The sequence below is a fragment of the Hakea prostrata genome, chromosome 2 (genome assembly GCF_041222555.1).
Source record: "Hakea prostrata isolate BN-2017 chromosome 2, UWA_Hpros_2, whole genome shotgun sequence".
Lineage (NCBI taxonomy): Eukaryota > Viridiplantae > Streptophyta > Magnoliopsida > Proteales > Proteaceae > Hakea > Hakea prostrata.
The window spans coordinates 55458621-55479144 of NC_142601.1; the positions used below are offsets into that span (position 1 = coordinate 55458621).

At 38.7% G+C, this 20524-nt stretch overlaps 1 protein-coding gene and 1 pseudogene across 2 annotated transcripts in view; one reads left to right on the forward strand and one right to left on the reverse strand.

Annotated features, from left to right (window-relative positions):
- The first annotated feature begins 1104 nt into the window (after positions 1-1104).
- Positions 1105-5981, forward strand: LOC149025000 (uncharacterized; annotated as a pseudogene). The gene is made up of 4 exons (XR_016171686.1): positions 1105-2523; positions 3677-4520; positions 5241-5297; positions 5736-5981. The product of XR_016171686.1 is annotated as an uncharacterized LOC149025000 (transcript).
- A 370-nt stretch (positions 5982-6351) lies between these two features.
- Positions 6352-20524, reverse strand: part of LOC149025001 (uncharacterized) — a 32855-nt gene continuing 18682 nt past the window's right edge. Inside the window, 2 exon segments of the mRNA XM_089145192.1 lie at positions 6352-7495; positions 7578-7830. Of these exon segments, the coding sequence (XP_089001318.1) occupies positions 6915-7495; positions 7578-7830 (834 nt within the window). The 3' untranslated portion in view covers positions 6352-6914.

The window sequence follows — 20524 nt, forward strand, 5'->3', positions numbered from 1 at the left end:
TTCTCCACAACTTCTTCTTCTCTTCACCGGAAACCCCACCATCACCGGCGACCACCACTATATGAAGAGAACCTTCTACAAACAACATCCACTATAGCTTCCTCCTCCTCCAACTCTGGCGATAGCTATTAAAACCCCTGCATGTATCCTCTGCATGTAACCCCCACTCTCCCTCGCCACTACAACCCATATGAACCTTAATACACTCTAAACCCTGTAAGCCCAAAAAACCATTAACCCGACGGTGGTGGGGTTTCCAATGAGGAGAAGAAGAAGTTTTTTACTGAAGACACAGCAAATGGAAGGAAACTGATATGAGGGTATTTTAGTCATTTTACTTGTTCAAGGTATATTAGTTACTTGACTAACAAAAATTACCCACATTTATTTATTTATGTATTATTTTAATAAACAATTTTATATATTGGGGATGGGGTATTATTTATTACATAATATAAGCCACCCAATTTACCAAAAAAAAATATAAGCCACCTTATGGAGATTCAAACTCTGATCTCTTACTCGGAAGTGTTGGTGTTTTACCAACTAAGCCACCCTTAAGATTGTTGAATCTACATTGGGCATTACCCTTTTCCACTCCCTTCCCAAGGTTGGTGAATCCAAATTCATGTGACCCAACTTGCCCATTGGGTATTTTGCACCACTTAATTAGCTTTTAAAGGAGGAATTTAAAGGATATTCGTGTTGCCACCACAATTTAGAGAATCAAGTAGTGGTTGAGTGTCTATCATTTCCCTTGATAGGTAGCACTCTATGTTCTTTGACGACTTAACAACAAGCTCACAAGTAAAAAATAATAAAAAAAGTTTTAAAAAAATCCCATCACCTAATCCTGTGGACCCGAGTAATTTGTAGTCAACAGCCGTCAAGGAAGCACAGAGTGTTTCCGTTAGGAGTGACAATCCTACCTCTTTTTAAATAGAAGTGCTGCTCTTGCCACCGTCCGATCGGTATCAAAGTAGATTCATTTCGATTTGAAGTCCGGTGTTCCAATCGAATGAACACGGAAACAAATCCCCTGGGGCAGTTAGTCGTACGTGCGAGGCCATTTTTTAAAATCTTGAAAACTCGTTGCTTGTTTATCCGTTCAAAGAAGGCCTCGTTCCTTCCTGACTCGAACAAGAAAACTCTCTCTGAATTTCAATGTGTGTCCGAGAGAGCTTAGTTTTCTCGCATCATCGTCTACTTAATTGTTGTTAGGATTTCTATAATCTCTTCAGTTTTCTTCAATCAGGATGAAAGAAAAGCTCTGGTTGTGTAACTGATCGTGAAGAAACTTAGAGTGAGTAGCTCTGGTTGACTTTTCCGTTACTGTTGGATTCGTCAATTGTCAACTCAGCTCAGGAATACTTCTTAGATCTTTGTGCTTTGCAGTGAATTCGTTGTTCTTTCTTGAATTTGATGTGTTCCTGTATTCAAGGATGTGAAAGATTGCTTGATTTCATGATTCAGATATGTCTGTAAACTGTAATCCAAAATTTTTGCTTTGGTCTGCAACAATTCAATTCTTTGTTACTTATTCAGAATTTTTTGAATTGGATAAGATTTTGGTTATTCAGATTTCTTCTTTTTATAAGTGCAAATAGCAAATGGAAGAAAGTAGTGACTACAAAGATTTTCAAGGAAATGTCGTTAGGCAGAAATCTCTGCGTCAAAGCGGTAACTTGAAATCTACGTTTTCAGGGAGAACAACTCCTAAGGGTTCTCCTTCGTTTAGAAGATCGCATTCAAGTCGAACCCCTCGAAAAGAAGCTCGAAGCAGTGGAAGGTGTTTGCGGCGGGTCTCAAGTAACCAATTGTTGTTTTGTTTATTCTTAATAGCTCTCTGGGCTTATCTAGGGTTTCGTATTCAGTCCGGATGGGCTCATGGTGGCAAAAATGAAGATAATCATCAAACACAATTGATTACAAACAGAGATTCCCCTGCAGTTGAAAATGCTTCTACTGAGAATAAAGAAGTAGAAAATGTATCACAGCTTAAAAGATTGGATTTATCTTTGGTCAAAAATGGAGATCAGCTTCCGTCCCAAAGAAGGAAAAGTAAGACACGAGGAAGACAAAAGGGTGTTATAGAAAGACGAAACAGCAGCTTGGAAGAGTGGGAAGTGGAAATTCCTAGAAGAAGTACTTCTTACGGTTTGTTAGTTGGTCCTTTTGAGTTGACAGAGGATAGGATATTGAAATGGAGCCCTGAAAAGCGAAGAAGTACCTGTGATCGGAAGGGATCATTGATACAGCTCGTCTGGTCTAAAAAATTTGTGTTGATATTCCATGAGCTTTCGATGACAGGAGCTCCACTTACAATGATGGAATTGGCCACGGAGCTTATGAGCTGTGGAGCTACGGTGTCTTGTGTGGTTCTTAATAAGAAAGGTGGATTGATGGCAGAGCTTGCTAAGCGAAGGATCAGAGTGCTTGAGGACAAAGCAGAGTTGAGCTACAAAACTGCTATGAGAGCGGATCTTATCATTGCAGGATCTGCTGTCTGTGCGGTGTGGATCAGTGAGAAATCCCTTTCTAACCACCGTTTCTCACCTTTACTTAAATTACATGTTGCAATGTGTTTCTCTGTAATCTCCATTCTTGATACCAAAATTACTTTGTTGATATGCGATGCTATTTGCAGTACCAAATTGAATGGGAATCTAAATTTTATGATGACCCCATGATTAACATTTTCTTGCCCTGGAAATTTATCTATCAAGTCATGGAAGGGGCAAGTTGATATGACTGCTATCAACCAATTTCAGATTTTAAAAAGAATTTGTGTAGAAGAAGCTATTCTTAAACCCCCAGAACACTTACTATCACTTTCTTATATCACAATGCCTTACTGTTTGCATAACTAGTTGTGGATCTTATGCTCTATACAATCCCTAGACTGACATCCTCAACACTTTGACTATACTTTGTGATGCAGCTCATTCTTAAATTGCTGCCTTTAATTTGTTGGTTAGCATATATCATCTTCATCTTGTTCTTCATCATGGAAGGCGTGCCTGCTGCTGAATGGTATTGTCCTATATGGCTCTCCAAACCTTGATGCGATATCATGATATCCCACATCACAATGTTAAGCCTTGGTTATTCACATGTACAGATGCTAATATTTCTTATGGCTCATTATTAAGTAGCTATAGTTGCATTCCAATTTCCAAAATCTTGATTATGGTTTTTTCTATCTATCAAGGTTGTTGCTGGGTCTATCCTTCTGTTTTTCTTTATAGTAAGCATTTGATCTGCTTCAAATGTGATCCCCTTCCTTCCCCCCCCCCCCCACAGGGTGTTTATATTGATTCAGTTAGATACCGTAGTTTACAGTCTTTGAAGCATGCAAAGAGCATGAATCTTTTTAAGTCCTTAGTAATCAAAACCATACATTTTTTTCAGGTAAAGTAATCAAAACCATACTTGAGACTTTATTTCTCGTAACAATTTATACTTCATGTTGGAAGCAGAAGTCTGGAATTCAATTGCCTGTGTTTGTACAAAGTTTTTTTTTCTGTACTGCAATCGGTGTTCTCTTCTTAGAATATTCTGTTCAAGTAAAATTATACATCCAATCAGATGGAACCAAAGAGTAAGATGATATCCTTATTCTTTTGTCTGGTTTATTCTGATTTAACCTGAACTTAAATCTCACATTTTGTTTCAGAGCAATACCTCACACAATTTCCTGCTGGATCAAATCAAGTTGTTTGGTGGATCATGGAGAATCGGAGGGAGTACTTTGACCTTTCAAAGCTAATGCTCAATCAAGTAAAAATGTTGATTTTTCTTTCTGAATCACAGTCTAGACAATGGCAAGCATGGTGTGAGGAAGAAGCCATTAAACTGAAGTCTCAGCTTGCTTTGGTTCCACTTTCTGTAAATGATGAACTAGCCTTTGTGGCAGGCCTTCCTTGCTCCCTGAACACACCATCATTTGGGTTTGACAAGATGGTGGAGAAAAGGCAGCTGCTAAGAAATGCGGTTAGAAAGGGGATGGGATTAACAGATAATGATATGCTCGTGATGTCTCTTAGTAGCATCCATCCTGGAAAGGGCCAACTCTTGCTCCTTGAATCAGTCAGATTGGTGGTTGGAGTAGGCCTTTCTCTGGTACAGCCAGGACACACTGATACACGATCAAAATGGGCCAAAACAATTCTTCCTTGCCTATAAAGAAACGTTCAAGGGCTTTATTTCAAAATAAGCATCAGAGTAGCAAATACTCAAATGGATTATTCAGCTCTGGCAAATCAACTCCAATTTTAAAGGAAACTGGGCAGAAAGACACGAGGAAACTTTTGTCCAAGGCAGTGAAAACTAAAAAGCAGAATCTTAAAGTTTTGTTTGGTTCTGTTGGAGCCAAGAGTAACAAAGTGCCTTATGTTAAAGGTATGCTCAAATTCCTGTCTCAACACGCAAACCTGTCAAAGTCAGTGCTATGGACTCCAGCAACTACACGCATTGCCTCTCTCTATGCTGCAGCAGATGTTTACGTTATAAACTCCCAGGTGATCATGTCTTCTTCAGTCTCTGCTCACTTGGTGTGTGTGTGTGTATATATATATATATAGCGAGTTCGAAAATCCTTTCTTATCTTGAGTACATGAGATGCATTGTTGTTTTCATAATCATCATCGGTTTTTGTTTCAGATTGAAGGGTGTAGTTAAATAACTAATGATATCCAACCTTAGAGATATATTAACTAAGATTAGATAAAACATGGATAATGCAAATCTAACTTCATAAAAGGTAGATTGATCTTTTATCTGGAGGGAAAACATTGTTGGAACTGAGGCTGGTGAGGGGGAAAATGACCATAAGCTTACTTACTTTCCTTTTGGGTAGCACCTTTTTTTCAATGAGGGTAAATCCTGTAGTCTCACATATCTACTTGAAATGTGTTTATTTTAATAATAACTAACTGACAGTGCACTTCCAAATTATTTTGAGAAGAGCATACTGGGGACATGTCATATACCGTCCTGCAATGTCTGTAGATTTTTCTTGTTAATTTTCGAAAACTGAAAATAAATTTTGCAGCTCTGTGAGAGGAGGAAATGTTAAATTTTAAAGCGAAAGTATATATAGTTTGGTTGAACGGAATATAAAATCTTAAGGTATTTATCTATGTTCCATGTCCCATTGTCCTCTTCCATGATTTTTAATATCCTCAGTTCTTATAAGTTCGTCTGAGTAAATATTCAGGTGTTCGTCAACTTGTGTACAGGGGCTTGGAGAGACCTTTGGAAGAGTGACAATTGAAGCAATGGCATTTGGCCTTCCGGTATTTCTATCCTATAAGCTTGTCTATTTTTTCTTAAGTAATTTAGCTCATTCTTAACCCACTGAGAATAGGAATGTCATTCATTTGCCGCGGTTGTAAGAAAGTTGTGCTGAGCATAAGATGATTCATCAGAAAACGCTCCAATTAAGGGAAGCCATAACAAAATCTGTCAGTAGAAAGAACCTCATCTTGTAGTAGGAGACAGAATTTTCCTTTCATTAATCACTGAGTTGATATTAAGTCAAGAACTCATTATTGTATGGAACCGATAATGGTTGACATAATTTTCAGTTGTCTTTATCAATCAATCAGATCTACCCATTCAAGATTCTAAAAAGCTAAAAATAGGATTTAGCGACCGGAATTGGATTCTATCTGAGCTATTCATTTTCAAATGGTATCCACATTGATCATTAATATTCTTTTCTCTGCGAGCAGGTTCTTGGAACTGATGCTGGGGGTACAAAAGAGATTGTGGATCACAAGGTAACAGGTCTTCTACATCCTATCGGGGATCAAGGCCCTCAAGTCCTTGCTCAGAATATCCAATTGTTGCTTGAAAACTCAACAATGAGGGAACAGATGGGAATTAATGGGAGAAAGAAGGCAGGGAAGATGTACATGAAGCAACAAATGTATAAGAAACTTGCAGATGCCTTTTTCAAGTGCATGGAAATCAAATAGGAGCTGAAGTTCTCGTCTTTTCTTGGAGGTAAGCCAACGAGGCTGGTTACCACGAGTGTACAGTCAATTAATTGTCCATGAGTGACCAATTCTGAATTGGTCATGAAAACCATACCAGCATAAGAAAATAACAAGGGTAAACAAGAAGAAGCTTTCTTGATTGATGTACATCTGTTTCAACATAAGAGAGTGACCTGGCAAGCTCTGAGCTTGTAAGAGATGCAAACTGCTCTTTTACCCCAAATGGAATTACAAAGATAAAAATCAAATGCCGAAAAGGCATAAGAATGATATATATGATCTACAATCACTGGAAACATGTTATACAGGTGAACACTTACAGCTTCTTTTTCTAATTCTGAACAAATCAGTTGCTCAGTTTCTGACAAATAACCTACTCCGGTGTATATAATATAAATTGATGCACAACAGGAGCACGACCGGCACCACACCACACTTAAAAAACTGTTTTGTAAATCCAACAGCATGGTAATATTTAGGCCAGTCGCTGCATCACAGGCAAATACCAGACTAAGATGAGGAATTGAGAGGATATGCAAGCAAAAAGGTCAAAAATTCTGTACAAAGGATAAGCAACCAAAACTCTACAACCCCCCCCCCCCCCAAAACCCCCTTCTATCCCTTCGCCAAACGCTTCGAAGGTGAACCAGTTAAAGATCATCAAAACTGTCCTAATGGTGACCCCTCTCCATCAGTCAACCACCTTAAAACTTCTTCCTAGTGGTGACCTCTATCCAGCAGTCACCACCTCAAACTTCTAGATTCAACAGCAGTCTTAGAACCTGCAAGATAGTAGCCTTCATGGTCAATGCCAATCTCATTGGATAACAAGCCTCCAGCTTTGAACAGCTGATATGCCTCAATTGGCTTTCTGAACCCATCATTGCAGCTTCGAATTTCGATTGGGGACTTCTACCCATCTTTAACAGATTCTTCCTCAGCTGCTTTTATAGCCTCGGCAGTCATTAGGGCAGCCACAGCCTTCTGAATGGCAAGATCCGCCTTGTAAACCAATCTCTGAGCTTTTTCCCACTTTAGCTTAGCCATGTTGGATGCATGTGTAGCTGCACCTGATGCATCCCTCAGCCTAAACTCATCAAGACCTGAACCACCTAACAGTTCAACTCTCTGCCTCTGGGAACTTTCTGGTTGGCACTGTCTCTGGCTAGGCCACCCAGGTAAGCCCATGTTCCACCGGCATGCCTCATTTCTCCTGCTTGAAACTCTCTGGTTGGACGGGACAGCTGGCACCTGTGAATCATTGGGGAATAAAAATGTTCCAACTTTCTTCGAGTTCTTACCATTCAATTTTGAATACTGATTCCTCTCAGCACCATCACCATTCACTGAAAGATAACTCGTGCTAACTGCATCTCGTGGTGATAATACCCTTGTAGATGTCCGAAGCCAGGTGGAAGCATCAGCTGGTTCCTGGTTATGACCAGCAACAAGAGATGTGTCCTCCCCAGACATGTACCGATTTACTTTTCTTCCTGGTACAGATTAACAAAATACAGATAAGAGATTATATCAGATATATTTAAAAAATATATGGGCAACGGAAAAGGAATTTACCAAAAACCTGGACACCATCCTGATCTCTTGAGAAAGCATTGCTGTGCCACCAACTCGTGGTGAACTTCCTCTGTGACCTATGTTTAGGACCCTTGTTAGGTACTTCCAAGCCCCGTGGTCTCAAACAAAATGCAAACATGGGTGGCTTCTCAACCATAGCCTTATCCTTGCATCCACTGGGGAAGTTGTTGCCTTTGTTAACTCCCAATTCCCAATCTTTCATTTGCTGCTGGTACCTTTCCCACAAAGGAGGCTGCAGCAAAATCAAAGGCCAAGAAGGTTTACATGACGATCACTCAGCATAGAAAGGGGAACAAAGATAGGGGGAAGAATAGAAAGCAAAACAATAATATCAATATCAAGACGAGAATATTCTGGTGAGTAGCAGCTATTATTCAGTTTAGGAAAACATAAGCGGAGAATAGGACTCTCACACACAATGACCTATGTATGGAAGAGTTCCATCATGCCTCATTCATGGGTTCCTCTATTCCACTTGTCCAGAGCACCTTCTACCAATAAATTGGTCTCTTTAGCCAAGAAAAGTCAACATGATGCTGATGCCTCCAAATCAATATCAAAAAATGTTTCATTTCACGGAAAAAATGTGAATCAGAAAAGTCCAATCATCTAGCTGTTCACATCCTCATTAAATGAACCGAAGCAGCACCACTGGAATCTTTCAGCAAGATCATCCAGATTTGTGCAGAGTACAAATAAGAATTGAGAAATGGGGAATCCTGGCAAGAACACTAAGGTATTAAATTAATAATGGTTTAGTTAGCTAAACAATACCAATGACAATCAGATTTCTGAATCCCAGAATAAGAAGAAATCTCACTGAGAAAAATCTGATGGTCAGATTGGAAGGAACTCAGGTAAAGTTCTGTTCTTAAGGTAGGTTGAGATTCAGAAATAATAGTTCCATTTAGTATTCATGTATGATGCTAAATCTAGAAAATAGGGGCAGAATAGGGAGACAATGGCCATCCCCAGATCAGCATGACATTAGCCTCAATTGGATTGAGGATCAATGCCAAGATCTCTAACCAGAACCAACTCAAATTGGGTGGAAAAAGGGTCGGTTTCAATCTAGGATGTTTGGATATGAATCTTGTTCATTCTCATTTGGGGTGGTTGATATAAAACCAATATGTGATGGAGTGGGACCACAGGATGAGATACTAAGATGCCTTTAATTAAATCAGATAGCTGTGTTAGGCCCCTGGCCTGTTGATGGTTGTTGTGTAAGACTCCATCATTTTTGCAGGGTAGAGATGGGGTATATCTAACTCCGCCAGTGTTTTGCTGCCGGTCCCAAGCCCGGGTAAAGTGGGATGGTTGGTGCGTCAGGTCAGCAGCCGGCACCGGAAAAAATCTAGCCAAACCTTTTTTCATGGATTCGACCTTATATGATAAAAGCTATGCTAGGGCGTTCCCCAACAAAAGAAGCGACCCGCTACACTATGGCCCGGGTGTAGTGATAAGTGGGCAAGGGTTAGCTAGGGCGTCCCCTATAAGCGACGCGTCGCATCGGCGCCCGGATGCGGTGATAAGTAGGCAAGGGTTCTCGCGCCGTGGACGGGTGCGGGTAAAGAAGCTAGTCCATAAGCGTAGGATTAGATTGGCATCTTGGAACATAGGATCTCTAACTGGTAAGAGCTTAGAATTGATAGATGTTATGAGGAGAAGAAGGATTAATGTAGCCTGCATTCAAAAGACTAGATGGAGGGGTAAAAAAGCCAAAGAGTTGCATGACTTTAAACTTTGGTATACTGGGATAAAACAAATAAAAATGGAGTGGGTATAATAGTGGATAAAGATTTAAAAAATGATGTAGTGGATGTTAAAAGAGTGGGTGATAGGATTATTGCTATCAAGCTTGTAATGGAGAAAGAGTTCGTAAATATAATTTGTGCATATGCACCTCAAGTAAGATTAGATGAAAGTCTAAAGCTAGAATTTTGGGAAAATATAGATGGATTAATGCAAGGAATTCGTCAAGGAGAAAAGATTATCATAGGAGGTGATTTAAATGGACATATTGGAAAAGATCAAAGAGGATATGAGAGTGTTCATGGAGGATATGGTTTTGGAGAAAGGAATGAGGAGGGGATTTCAATTTTGGATTTTGCTACTGCTTTTGATCTATCTATTATAAATACTTACTTCAAAAAGAGAGAGGAACATTCAATTACTTTCAAAAGTGGACAGCATAGAAGCCAAATAGATTTCTTCCTAACTAGAAGGAATGATAGATTGTTATGCAAGGATTGCAAGGTGATACCGGGGGAAAGCTTAACTGCACAATATAGACTTGTGGTCTTGGATATGTGCTTAGTCCCAAGAACACATAAAATGTCCAAGGTAAACTATCCCAGAATAAGATGGTGGAATTTGAAAGGAGAGTACTCAAAATCCTTCGTTAATGAAGTAGTCAAACAAGGAAAATGGGATTTTAAAAGGGGATGCCAATGCAATGTGGAATGAGATGGCTATGTGTATTAAGAAGGTGGCTGAAGATGTTCTAGGTGAATCAAAAGGAAAGATCCATTCTTATAGAGAGACGTGGTGGTGGGATAGTGAGGTTCAAGTTGCCATTAGGAATAAAAAATCTAGTTTTAAGACATGGCAAAGAACTAAGGATGTTGAGGATCTTCAAAGGTATAAGTTGGATAGAAATGAAGCTAAGAAAATTGCAGGAAAAAGCAAGGGAAAGGAAGTATGAAGAGTTATACAATAAGTTGGACACAAAGGAAGGGGGAAAATCTATTTATAACTAAGATGAGGGATAGGAAGAGTAGAGATCTTGACCATGTTAGATGTATTAAAAATGGAGATGGTAAAGTATTAGTTTGTGAGGAGGATATTAAGAAAAAATGGGAAACATATTTCTCTAGTTTACTAAATGAGCATTCTTCAAGCACTTATGTTTCGGACGATTACACTTTTCACCAAGGCACCAGTGTCCGAACTTATATTCGTAGAATTTCGATGTCCGAAGTAAAAGAAACTTTAAGGAGGATGAAACTCGGCAAGACACAAGGTCCTGATGAAATCCCAATTGAAGTATGGAAGAGCTTAGGAGCCCATGGACTAGTTTGGTTGACTAAGTTGTTTAATAAGATTATGAGCACAGGGAAAATGCCAGATGATTGGAGGAGAAGTGTTGTGGTTCCAATTTACAAAAATAAAGGAGATATTCAAAGTTGTAATAACTATAGAGGCATTAAATTGATGAGTCATACGATGAAATTATGGGAGAGAATAATTGAAACCCGTTTGAGACACTTAACTACAGTTACGGAGAACCAATTTGGGTTTATGCCGGGAAGATCTACAACGGAGGCTATTTACTTAATTAGGAGACTTATAGAAAGGTATAGAGAATGTAGGAAAGACCTTCATATGGTATTTATTGACCTAGAAAAAGCTTATGATAGAGTCCCTAGAGCGTTAATTTGGCAAGTACTAGAGAAAAGAAATGTTGCAAATAAATATGTAGATATAGTTAAGGATATGTATGATAGTTCGGTGACTAGTGTTAGAATAGTGGGGGGACAAAGTAATGAATTCCCGATAACAGTTGGGCTAAATCAAGGGTCAACTTTAAGCCCATATCTATTTGCACTGGTAATGGATGAATTAACCAAAGACATTCAAGATGAGGTCCCCTGGTGTATGCTTTTTGCGGATGATATTGTGTTGATTGATGAGACCTAAGTGGGGATTAATACCAAATTAGAATCATGGAGAGTAGCTTTGGAATCAAAAGGCTTTAAACTTAATAGATCGAAGACAGAATATCTAGTTTGTAACTTTAGTCATGATCGGGCAGATGATGAGGTGGTATACTTGACGATAAAGAGATTCCTCAGAGTGATTGTTTTAGGTACCTAGGTTCATAATAAGTAAAAGAGGTGATTTAGAGGATGGGGTTTCCCAAAGAATTAAAATAGGGTGGATGAAGTGGAGAGGTGCGTCCGGGGTCTTATGTGATCAACGTATTCCATTAAAGCTTAAAGGAAAATTTTATATTACCGTTGTTCGACCAGCTCTGATGTACGGTGCAGAGTGTTGGGCTGTTAAAAAGAATCATATAGATAAACTCAGTGTAGCAGAAATGAGAATGCTAAGATGGATGAGTGGCAAAACTAGGATGGATAAGATAAGAAACGATCATATTAGAGTTGGTTTGGGAGTTGCTCCCATAAGTGATAAGCTTAGAGAAAGTCGTTTGAGGTGGCACGGCCACATTCAACGGAGACCTATAAATGCTCCTGTTCGGAGAAGTGATATAATCCATATTGAAGGAATTAGAAGAGCTAGGGGTAGACCTAAGATAACCTTAGGAGAAGTGGTGAGAAAGGATATGTATAGCTTAGGCCTTGTATCTAGCATGGCCTTGAACAGAACTGATTGGAGGACAAGAATCCATGTAGCCGACCCCATTTAGTTAGGACAAGGCTTATTGTTGTTGTTGTTGTTGTTGTTGTAGAGATGGAGGTATATCTCACATGAGGATACTGGTGGTCAGATAAAACCCAAGAATTATGGGATGTATGTAGAAGAAATAAGACAATCTTTTATTGACTTTGAAGCCAGCTGGTCAGGTACAAATTGGTTTCTTGAACTCACAGAAATTTAGAGGAGAATTCCCAACTTGATGTGGTAGCCAAGAAACAGGGTTATTGAGGCCACCTAGGCGGTAAAGCAGAATAAGATGGAGAAAGCAGTGGTACACTTTTTCTTTTTCTTTTTTGACAAAAAAAAAAAAAGGAAAGCATGTGCTTTATTTAGTAAGTCATTGCCTTGGTATGCCTAGGGCCAAAGCAGTCCACTTTGTTTTTAAAATCTATTTGTCGTTTGTTTTAGTTTTTTTAATTTCTAAGTGTACCATTAATTTACTTTCTGTCAGTAGGTTTATGAGAAGTTTTAATGCTGAGAAACACAGGACCAATCCTATATTTCCTAAACCAAATTCAAGTCAACGGATTAAATTAATAAAAAATCAGAAAAGAAATCAAGAGTCAGGTCACCAAGAGAAGGAGAAACTGAGACCTGGGAGTTGCAGCAGTGACAACAGGCTTATTCTGGCTCCCACGAACTTTCTGACTTCTTTTCTAGTGTTTCTCTTCCCCTAGATACTTAGGGGCTCTAGTAAAGTAATAAAGTTGCTAATTACTATTTTTTCTTTTTTATCTACTACCGACAGTGGTTCCTTGGTCCATTCTCTTTTCTTCTTTGTTTTTAGTGCCCCCCCCCCCCCGGGAGGGGTGACATGCTTCCCATGCTGCGATGTCCTGCTGCTATCCTTCTAATAATGCCTTTAAATAGGCTTATGTTTTTTATCTTACTTTTCCCACTGCTGCACTTCCCCCCCCCCCCCCCACACCCCGGCCAAAAAAAAAGAATTTTCCTTTCCCATTTACTTATTTTTGTTCCTTTTTTGGATACCTCATGTCATCTTCACCTCTTCCCCGGATTTTAATTTGCAGCAGCAGCTGCGGACGGCACTGATCAATTTCTGTAAATACCAATTTTTCTTTTTGCATTTTAAGGGTTTAAAGTTTCCTAATTTACAAAACGAGGTCCCTCATATACCCAAATCCCTCTCTCATTCTCTTCTTCTTTGTCCGGAAACAGAAGAAATCAGCAATGATCAATTTCTGCAGATTACTCCCCAAAAATGATGTATTTCCGGCTAAACCAATGATTAGAGAACCGATTCAAGAAAGAACTGAATAAAAGCAATATAAGGAGCATAGTATGTACCTTCTATAAACTGTTCAATATTTAAATCATAGATGGGGATTAGTTTGATAACATCAGTGGCTTGGATAGCATCGGCAGGTAGAGAAAGATCAAATACTTTGCTTTTCAAATAAATAAGTAATAATTCATGGATTGAAACGAAAACCCATTAAACTAAGCAGAGGAAATATTCTCTTCAGAGTTCGATCTTGATTCTCCATCATTGAGGAACTGAGTTGAAGTTCCTCTTCTTCTCTCAAAAGCTGCCCATTGTTAGATGCAGGTGACATTAATGAAGATAGGAATGGCTATTGTAACAGGAGATTGATACCTGGAGTTTCTGATGAAGTTTATGGAGAAACAAGCTGGTCCATACTTGAAGGAACCTTAGTTATGAAGCTAAATCCAGTTGGACTTCACTATGTTCAATCGAGGCTTGAAGCATTAGAAGAAGAAGAGCGGCAAATACATCGTTTTTGGGAAGTAATCTGCAAAAATTGATTACGGCCGTTCGGTCTTTTCTGTTTCCGGACAAAAAGAAGAGCTTGAGAAGAATGAGAGAGGGATTTTGGTAGTGGGTATATGAGGGACCTCGTCTTGTAAATTAGGAAACTTTAAACCCTTAAAATGTGAAAAAATTAGTATTTTACAAGTATGCCCCCCCCGGCCTTTGATTTTCAACTGATGTGGCGTGATCAGAGCCGTCCACAGTTGCCAGCAGCAGCTGCTGCAAATAAAAATCCCTCTTCCCCAACCCTTCTTTTTTGGTTGAAAGAAGAAGGGGAAATTTGGAAATCATTGTTGGCATGTGTTTATAATTTGGCATCATTGTTTTCATTTCAGTTGTTTTTCAATTATTACTTGTTTTTCTAATGAAAGTCACTTTAAAACGCTTAGGCACTACTTAGCAGAAGCTCTTTAACACCTTTTGAACGCACAACGCCTAGACAACTATGTTGTGGTCTGACTGACCTGAAACAAATTACTACCAATTATAGGCAAAGCTGATGTTTAGATTGACGACAATCTAACTTTGAAAGTTGGGTTTCTTGGGGATGCAAAAATTCAACAGAGTAAAAAATTTCGACTTGGACAGTAAATTGATGCGTGCTCTTGTCAAGAACAAGGTCACCATGTGCAAAGGGTGTGGGATGGATTTGAATGGTATGGCTGAATCCATATAAATAAGGGTCTCCAAAAACAAAAATAAAACTATAACAGGAAAGAAAAGATAGCTAATCTGAATGTACCTCCTAGGCTCCTACAAGGCTAGGATTTAGCACTAGGAGATGACTCACCTAGAATTCTATATGTGTTGAAAACATGGACTGAGGTTTTCTAATTAGAATAGGATTCTATTTCCTAATAAGTCTCGAGTTAGTTTTCTATTTCTATTTCTTTTACATTTCCTTTTCCTACTTGGTATAAAACTTAACTAGGTTGTAACTATATAATCCCCTATCAGGGTCTATGAATCAGATACTTTTCTGAACAATTCTTCACATTACAACATGGTATCAAGAGCCTAATTTCGATTACGGAAGAAAGAGGGAACTAGAGAAACCTTCTTTCTCTTGATTCCCCACTGCAGCTGCTGCAGCTCCCTGGACCCATTCCAGCAGCCTCTCTGTTTTTCTTTCCTCAAGTATTGTGTCTCATGACTATTGCTAATGATCTCCGCCCCTAGTTTGCCTTTCTCTATCAATAAAGAGTTTCTCCTCTAGTTTAAGGTCAGCCACCTGAGTTTTTAGGCGACACTTCTCAAGGCGAAACTTCTGCATTTTTTTGAAATCAGTGGCATCTTCTCCTCCTGACAAGAAGCCAAAACTTGAAACCACGTGAGCTGAAGAGTGTATGAGGCGGTTTCTGAACCTTTATAACACATGCAGCAAACATTCTGGAATTTAATTTCCTTCGGTTCACAGGGGGCTGTCTTTTGTAAATTCGAATAGTTCTAGGGCTGTTTTGCAAATTCTTTCGCAAATTCGAATAATTCCAAGGATTTTTTTTCATAATTTCAAAAACTTTCAGGGGCCTTTGGGTAAATTCTAAAACTTTTAGGGAGCTTTATGTAAATTCAAATAGTCACAGTCAATTTGAGTGATTTCTTCTTGCGATGGCTGATCCCATATCTCCCTTGTCTGGTACATCTGAAGAGTCTCCCATGCCTTCCATTCATAGGGATCGTGAGTTTTCTCCGCTTCAGATGACCATTGTAAAACTTAATGGGACAAATTATCTTAGATGGTCTTGTTGAATTTCCTTGTTGTTGGTGCTCATGGTCTTACTGGCCATCTTGATGGAATTTCTACCAAACCTCCCAAACCTGGTCTGCAACTTTCCAAGTGATATACAGATGAATGTTCGGTCATGGGTTTTCTCATCAACTCCATTGAATCAAGCACATCAAAGAGTTATCTCCTCCTTGCTGATGCAGCAACTATTTGGAAAGTTGCTAAAGATACATACTCCAGAGTAGGCAATGATGCAAAGTGCTTTGGAATTAGACGAAAAATCAACCAGTTACAGCAGAAGGACCTTACTCTTTCTCAGTACTATAACACACTTCAGGGATATTACTAGAGACTAGATTTCTATCAGAAATTTACACCAAAGAATGTTGAAGATGCTATTGTCTATCAACAATAGGAAGATAAACAGAGAGTTTATGATTTTTTGGCAAGATAAATATAGAATTTGATAAAATTCACGCACAGATCCTTTCAAAGGAGCATTTCCCTTCACTAGCCCAAGCCTATGCCATGGAAGATACAGAGGACAGTCGAAGGACAGCTATGGTACACATTCACACATCTGATAGATATGCATTAGTGGTTGGTTATGGCAATAATAAATCTAGTTCTAATGATTTTCACCCTCCAGTAAAGTGCGAGTATTGTGGAAAAGAGCATCATACAAAGGACAAATGTTTGAAGTTGCATAGACGTCTACCAAATTCCCATGGAGGAGGTAGGAATGGAACCAAGGGCAGCAATCAAGCATCTGCAAATCAAGCCAATTCTGACACCCTGGGTACTCCAACACCTCTTTCCTCACAAAAAAATGAGCTCCAGCAACTTCGCCAGTTGATGTCCAGACTTGACTCCATTGTTATCAAAGCGTCGGCCTAGGTGCGCCTAAGTGGCCGCCTAGGCAGCAAAGCGGTTTTTGAACCGCTTAAATTGTTGCCGCTTAACTAACGGGCTGATTTCTTGCCGCTTTTTTTTTAGACACTACCGTTTTGCCGCCTTTTGCACCATATTGCCGCCTAAATGCTAAAGTAACCGCTTTTTTTACATTTTGTAATTTGTGCATATTATTTTTTCTTTTTTTAATCATAATTAATTATACAATGCCGTATATAAATTTAAATCAGTGAGCCATTTTGGAATCGAGGACCAATTTACAAATGAACTCCAAGGCCCAAAGTGCTGTCAACAGAATGTGAAGCATGAGCTATATTCAACATTGATAATCAATGAATCATTAAATAAACAATGACTTGGAAATCGGAATAATGAGATCTATTAATTTATCATGTCGGCACTATTTGGTTAAAAAAAGGGAAAAATGGATACATCAATTTTGATTACTGATCTATGCACAAGAGTAAAGACACTTATTTGGCGTCACACTATCATAGATGTAAGTAAGAATGTAAAATTACTACTTTCATTTTCATTTTTCACATTAATTACTAATATAGTACATACTACATAATTATTGTTATGAATCTTATGATGTTTGATGAGATAAAGTTATGTTTTTAATCTTTTTTTGGATAATTTTTCATAATTGTGATTCTTGAATTTTTTTTATTTTTAATTTTATGAATGTGATTGTTGAATGTTTGTTTAGTCCTTTAGTTTATTATAAAAAGCATTTGTATTAAAAAATAGTTATATTAAAAATATTGACTAAACCGCTTTGGTTGCTTTATTGCCGCCTAAGCGCCGCTTGGTCGCTTAATCGCCAAGGCAGAGCCTCAATCGCTTTGCCACTTTAATAACCTTGCTTGACTCATCTTCTCTAGTACCGACTTCCAATGCAAGTATAGCCTCTGTCATTGTTCCATCTGTTGATCCACAATACCCTACAAGTATTTTCGGTTGTCACAATGTCAATTTGACTTATCCCTCCTGGGTAATCGACTCTGGGGCAACCAACCATATGATAGGCTCATCTAATTTGTTTCATACTTATTCATCTGTTCCTTTAGTTCAGGATATTCGAACGGCTGATGGGTCTCTCTCCCCTATCTCTAGGAAATGATCTATTATATGTTCGTCTTTCTTACCTTATCTAATGTCTTACATGTTCCTAAATTTTCAGATAATCTCTTATCTATTAATAGCCTCACTTGTGATATGAACTGCAAAATAATTTTTTTTCCTTCTCATTATGTGTTTTAAGACCTGGAAGCAGGGCTTACGATTGGCAGTAGTAGACAGAAAGGGGGGCTCTACTTAATGGATGGCTCCCCATCAGCTATTTCTACGGTTTCTAGTTCCACCTCTCTTGCACTTTTTACCTTATTACAGTGGCATAGTCGTCTTGGCACGTTCCTTTACCTATTTTGTCCAAGTTATTTCCTGATCTAATTAAAAGATGTAATTTAAATGATTTTTATTGTGAGGCATGTATTGTGGCCAAACAAACCAGACATGTTTACCCTATTTCAGATAATCGTAGTAAAATCTCTTTTTCAAGTCATTCACTCGATGTGTGGGGTCCTCGGACCGTATCTATATATGATCATATATGGTTTGTTACCTTTATTGATTGTTGCACTAAGACCACATAGGTTTACTTACTTCACAAAAAAAGTTACGTTTTCTCGTGTTTTCAAAATTTTCATAATATGATTAAGACTCATTTTGGGGCGACAGTCAAAATCCTTCGTACGGATAAAGGAACTAAGTACTTTGGTGAAGCATTCTCTTCCTACTTAGCAAACCATGGCATCATACACCAAATTAGTTGTGTCGGCACTTCACCTCAAAATGGGGTCGCCGAACGCAAGAATTGACATCTACTTGAGGCAACATGTTCCCTCATGTTTACTATGCATGTGCCTCTTTGGTTTTGGGGTAACATCGTTTTTGCTACGACATATCTAATTAAACGAATGTCTTCCCAAGTCTTAGACCAACGCTCTCCCCTTGAGGTTCTTTTAGGGACAGCAGCCTTTACAGTACCATTTAAGGTTTTTGGATATGTTGCCTTTGTCCGAAACCACCATGTTCATGGAAAGTTAGATCTCTATGGATGTTGTGTTCCAGGAACAGATTCCTTATTTTCCCCTACACCTCTTCAGGGGGAGAGTTTCAGTGAAGAGGTTCCAGTGTTGATTCCTCCTTTTGATATTTCTCCTTATATTCCTGCAGATGATCCTCCTTTGGAAGATGGAGTGACCGGACAAGAACAGCTGGTGGAGTCTGTCTTTGACCCTTCTTCTAATCCTACTTTGGACTTACCAATTGCATTAAGAAAGCAGCCTCGAGCTTGCACCAAACATCCTATTTCCAATTATGTTTCATATCAGTCCCTATCCCCAGAATTTCAAAGTTTTATTTCCTCTTTGTCCTCTACTTCTGTTCCTAACACTTAACAGGAGGCATTATCTCACTCAAACTAGAAGGAAGCTATGGATGAAGAAATGCAAGCTCTGGAGAAAAACAAAACGTGGGACTTGGTGACTTTGCCCACAGGAAAGCAAACTATCGAGTGCAAATGGGTGTTTGTGATCAAGCACAATGTAGATGAGGCCGGACCAAAGGCTTCACTCAGACTTATGGCGTTGACTATCAGGAGACATTTGCCCCTGTTGTCAAGATTAACACAGTTCATACTATTATTTCATATGCAATTAATAAAGGGTGGAGTTTACAACAGTTAGATGTGAAGAATGCCTTTTTGCATGGAGAACTCTAAGAAGAGGTATATATGGATGTACCAACTGGGTATTCTACTACCGAGGCTTATAGGAAAGTGTGCAAGTTAAAGAGGGCTTTATATGGGTTGAAACAATCTCCAAGAGTGTGGTTTGGAAGGTTCCATAAGGCAAAGATATCTAATGGCTATATGCAAAGCAATGCAGACCACACTTTGTTTATTAAAAGAGACGGTTTCCACACTACTATACTTTTAGTATATGTGGATGATATTGATCACAGGCAGTAGTGAGGATGAGATTTCAGCATTGAAAACTTTTTTGGGAATCAATTTTGAGATCAAAGACATCGGAAATCTCATATTTCCTAGGTTTAGAGTTGGCATATTCTACTAGCAGTGTATCTCTATCCCAGAGGAAGTATACATTAGATCTTTTTGAGGAAACTAGGATGCTAGGATGTAAGCCTATTGAGACTCCTATTGAGCCTAACCTACACTTGAAGGCAAAGGAAGGAGAACCATTTGACAAGATAAGGTATAAAAAATTAGTGGGAAAGTTGATCTATCTCACACTAGACCCGACATCATATTTGCAATTAGTCTTGTTAGCCAGTATATGCATAATCCCTGATGCAATATATCGGATCTTGAGATACTTGAAGGCTACTCTAGGAAAAGGGATTTTAATTTTAGCTCATGAACATTTGAGGATTGAGGCATATACAGATGTAGACTGGGCAGGATGTCTAGATGATATGAGGTCTACCTCAGGGTATTGTGTGTATATAAGAGGTAATCTTGTGACTTGAAGAAGCAAGAAACAAGATGTGGTTGCACGATCACGTGCCACGGCTGAGTTTAGGGCGATTGCTCAAGGCATTTGTGAGGTACTATGGCTTAAAAGGCTGCTTCAGGAGATTGTGACAGATTTGGAGGTTCCTTATACAGTTATACTTAGTAAGTCAACGATCAGCATAGCTCATAACCCAGTACAACATGGTAGGACTAAGCATGTGGAGATTGACAAACATTTCATTAAAGATTAGGTTGAGGCTGGGGTAATCCTCAACTTTGTTACTTCAAACAAACAGCGGGCTGATGTGCTCACAAAGAACTTGAGCATGGAGGTATTCAATTACATTATGAGTAAGTTAGGCATGATAAATATCTATGCTCAAACTTGAGGGGGAGTGTTGAAAACATGGACTGAGATTTTCTAATTAGAATATGATTATGTTTCCTAATAAGTCTAGAGTTAGTTTTTTATTTGTATTCATTTTACATCTCCTTTTCCTACT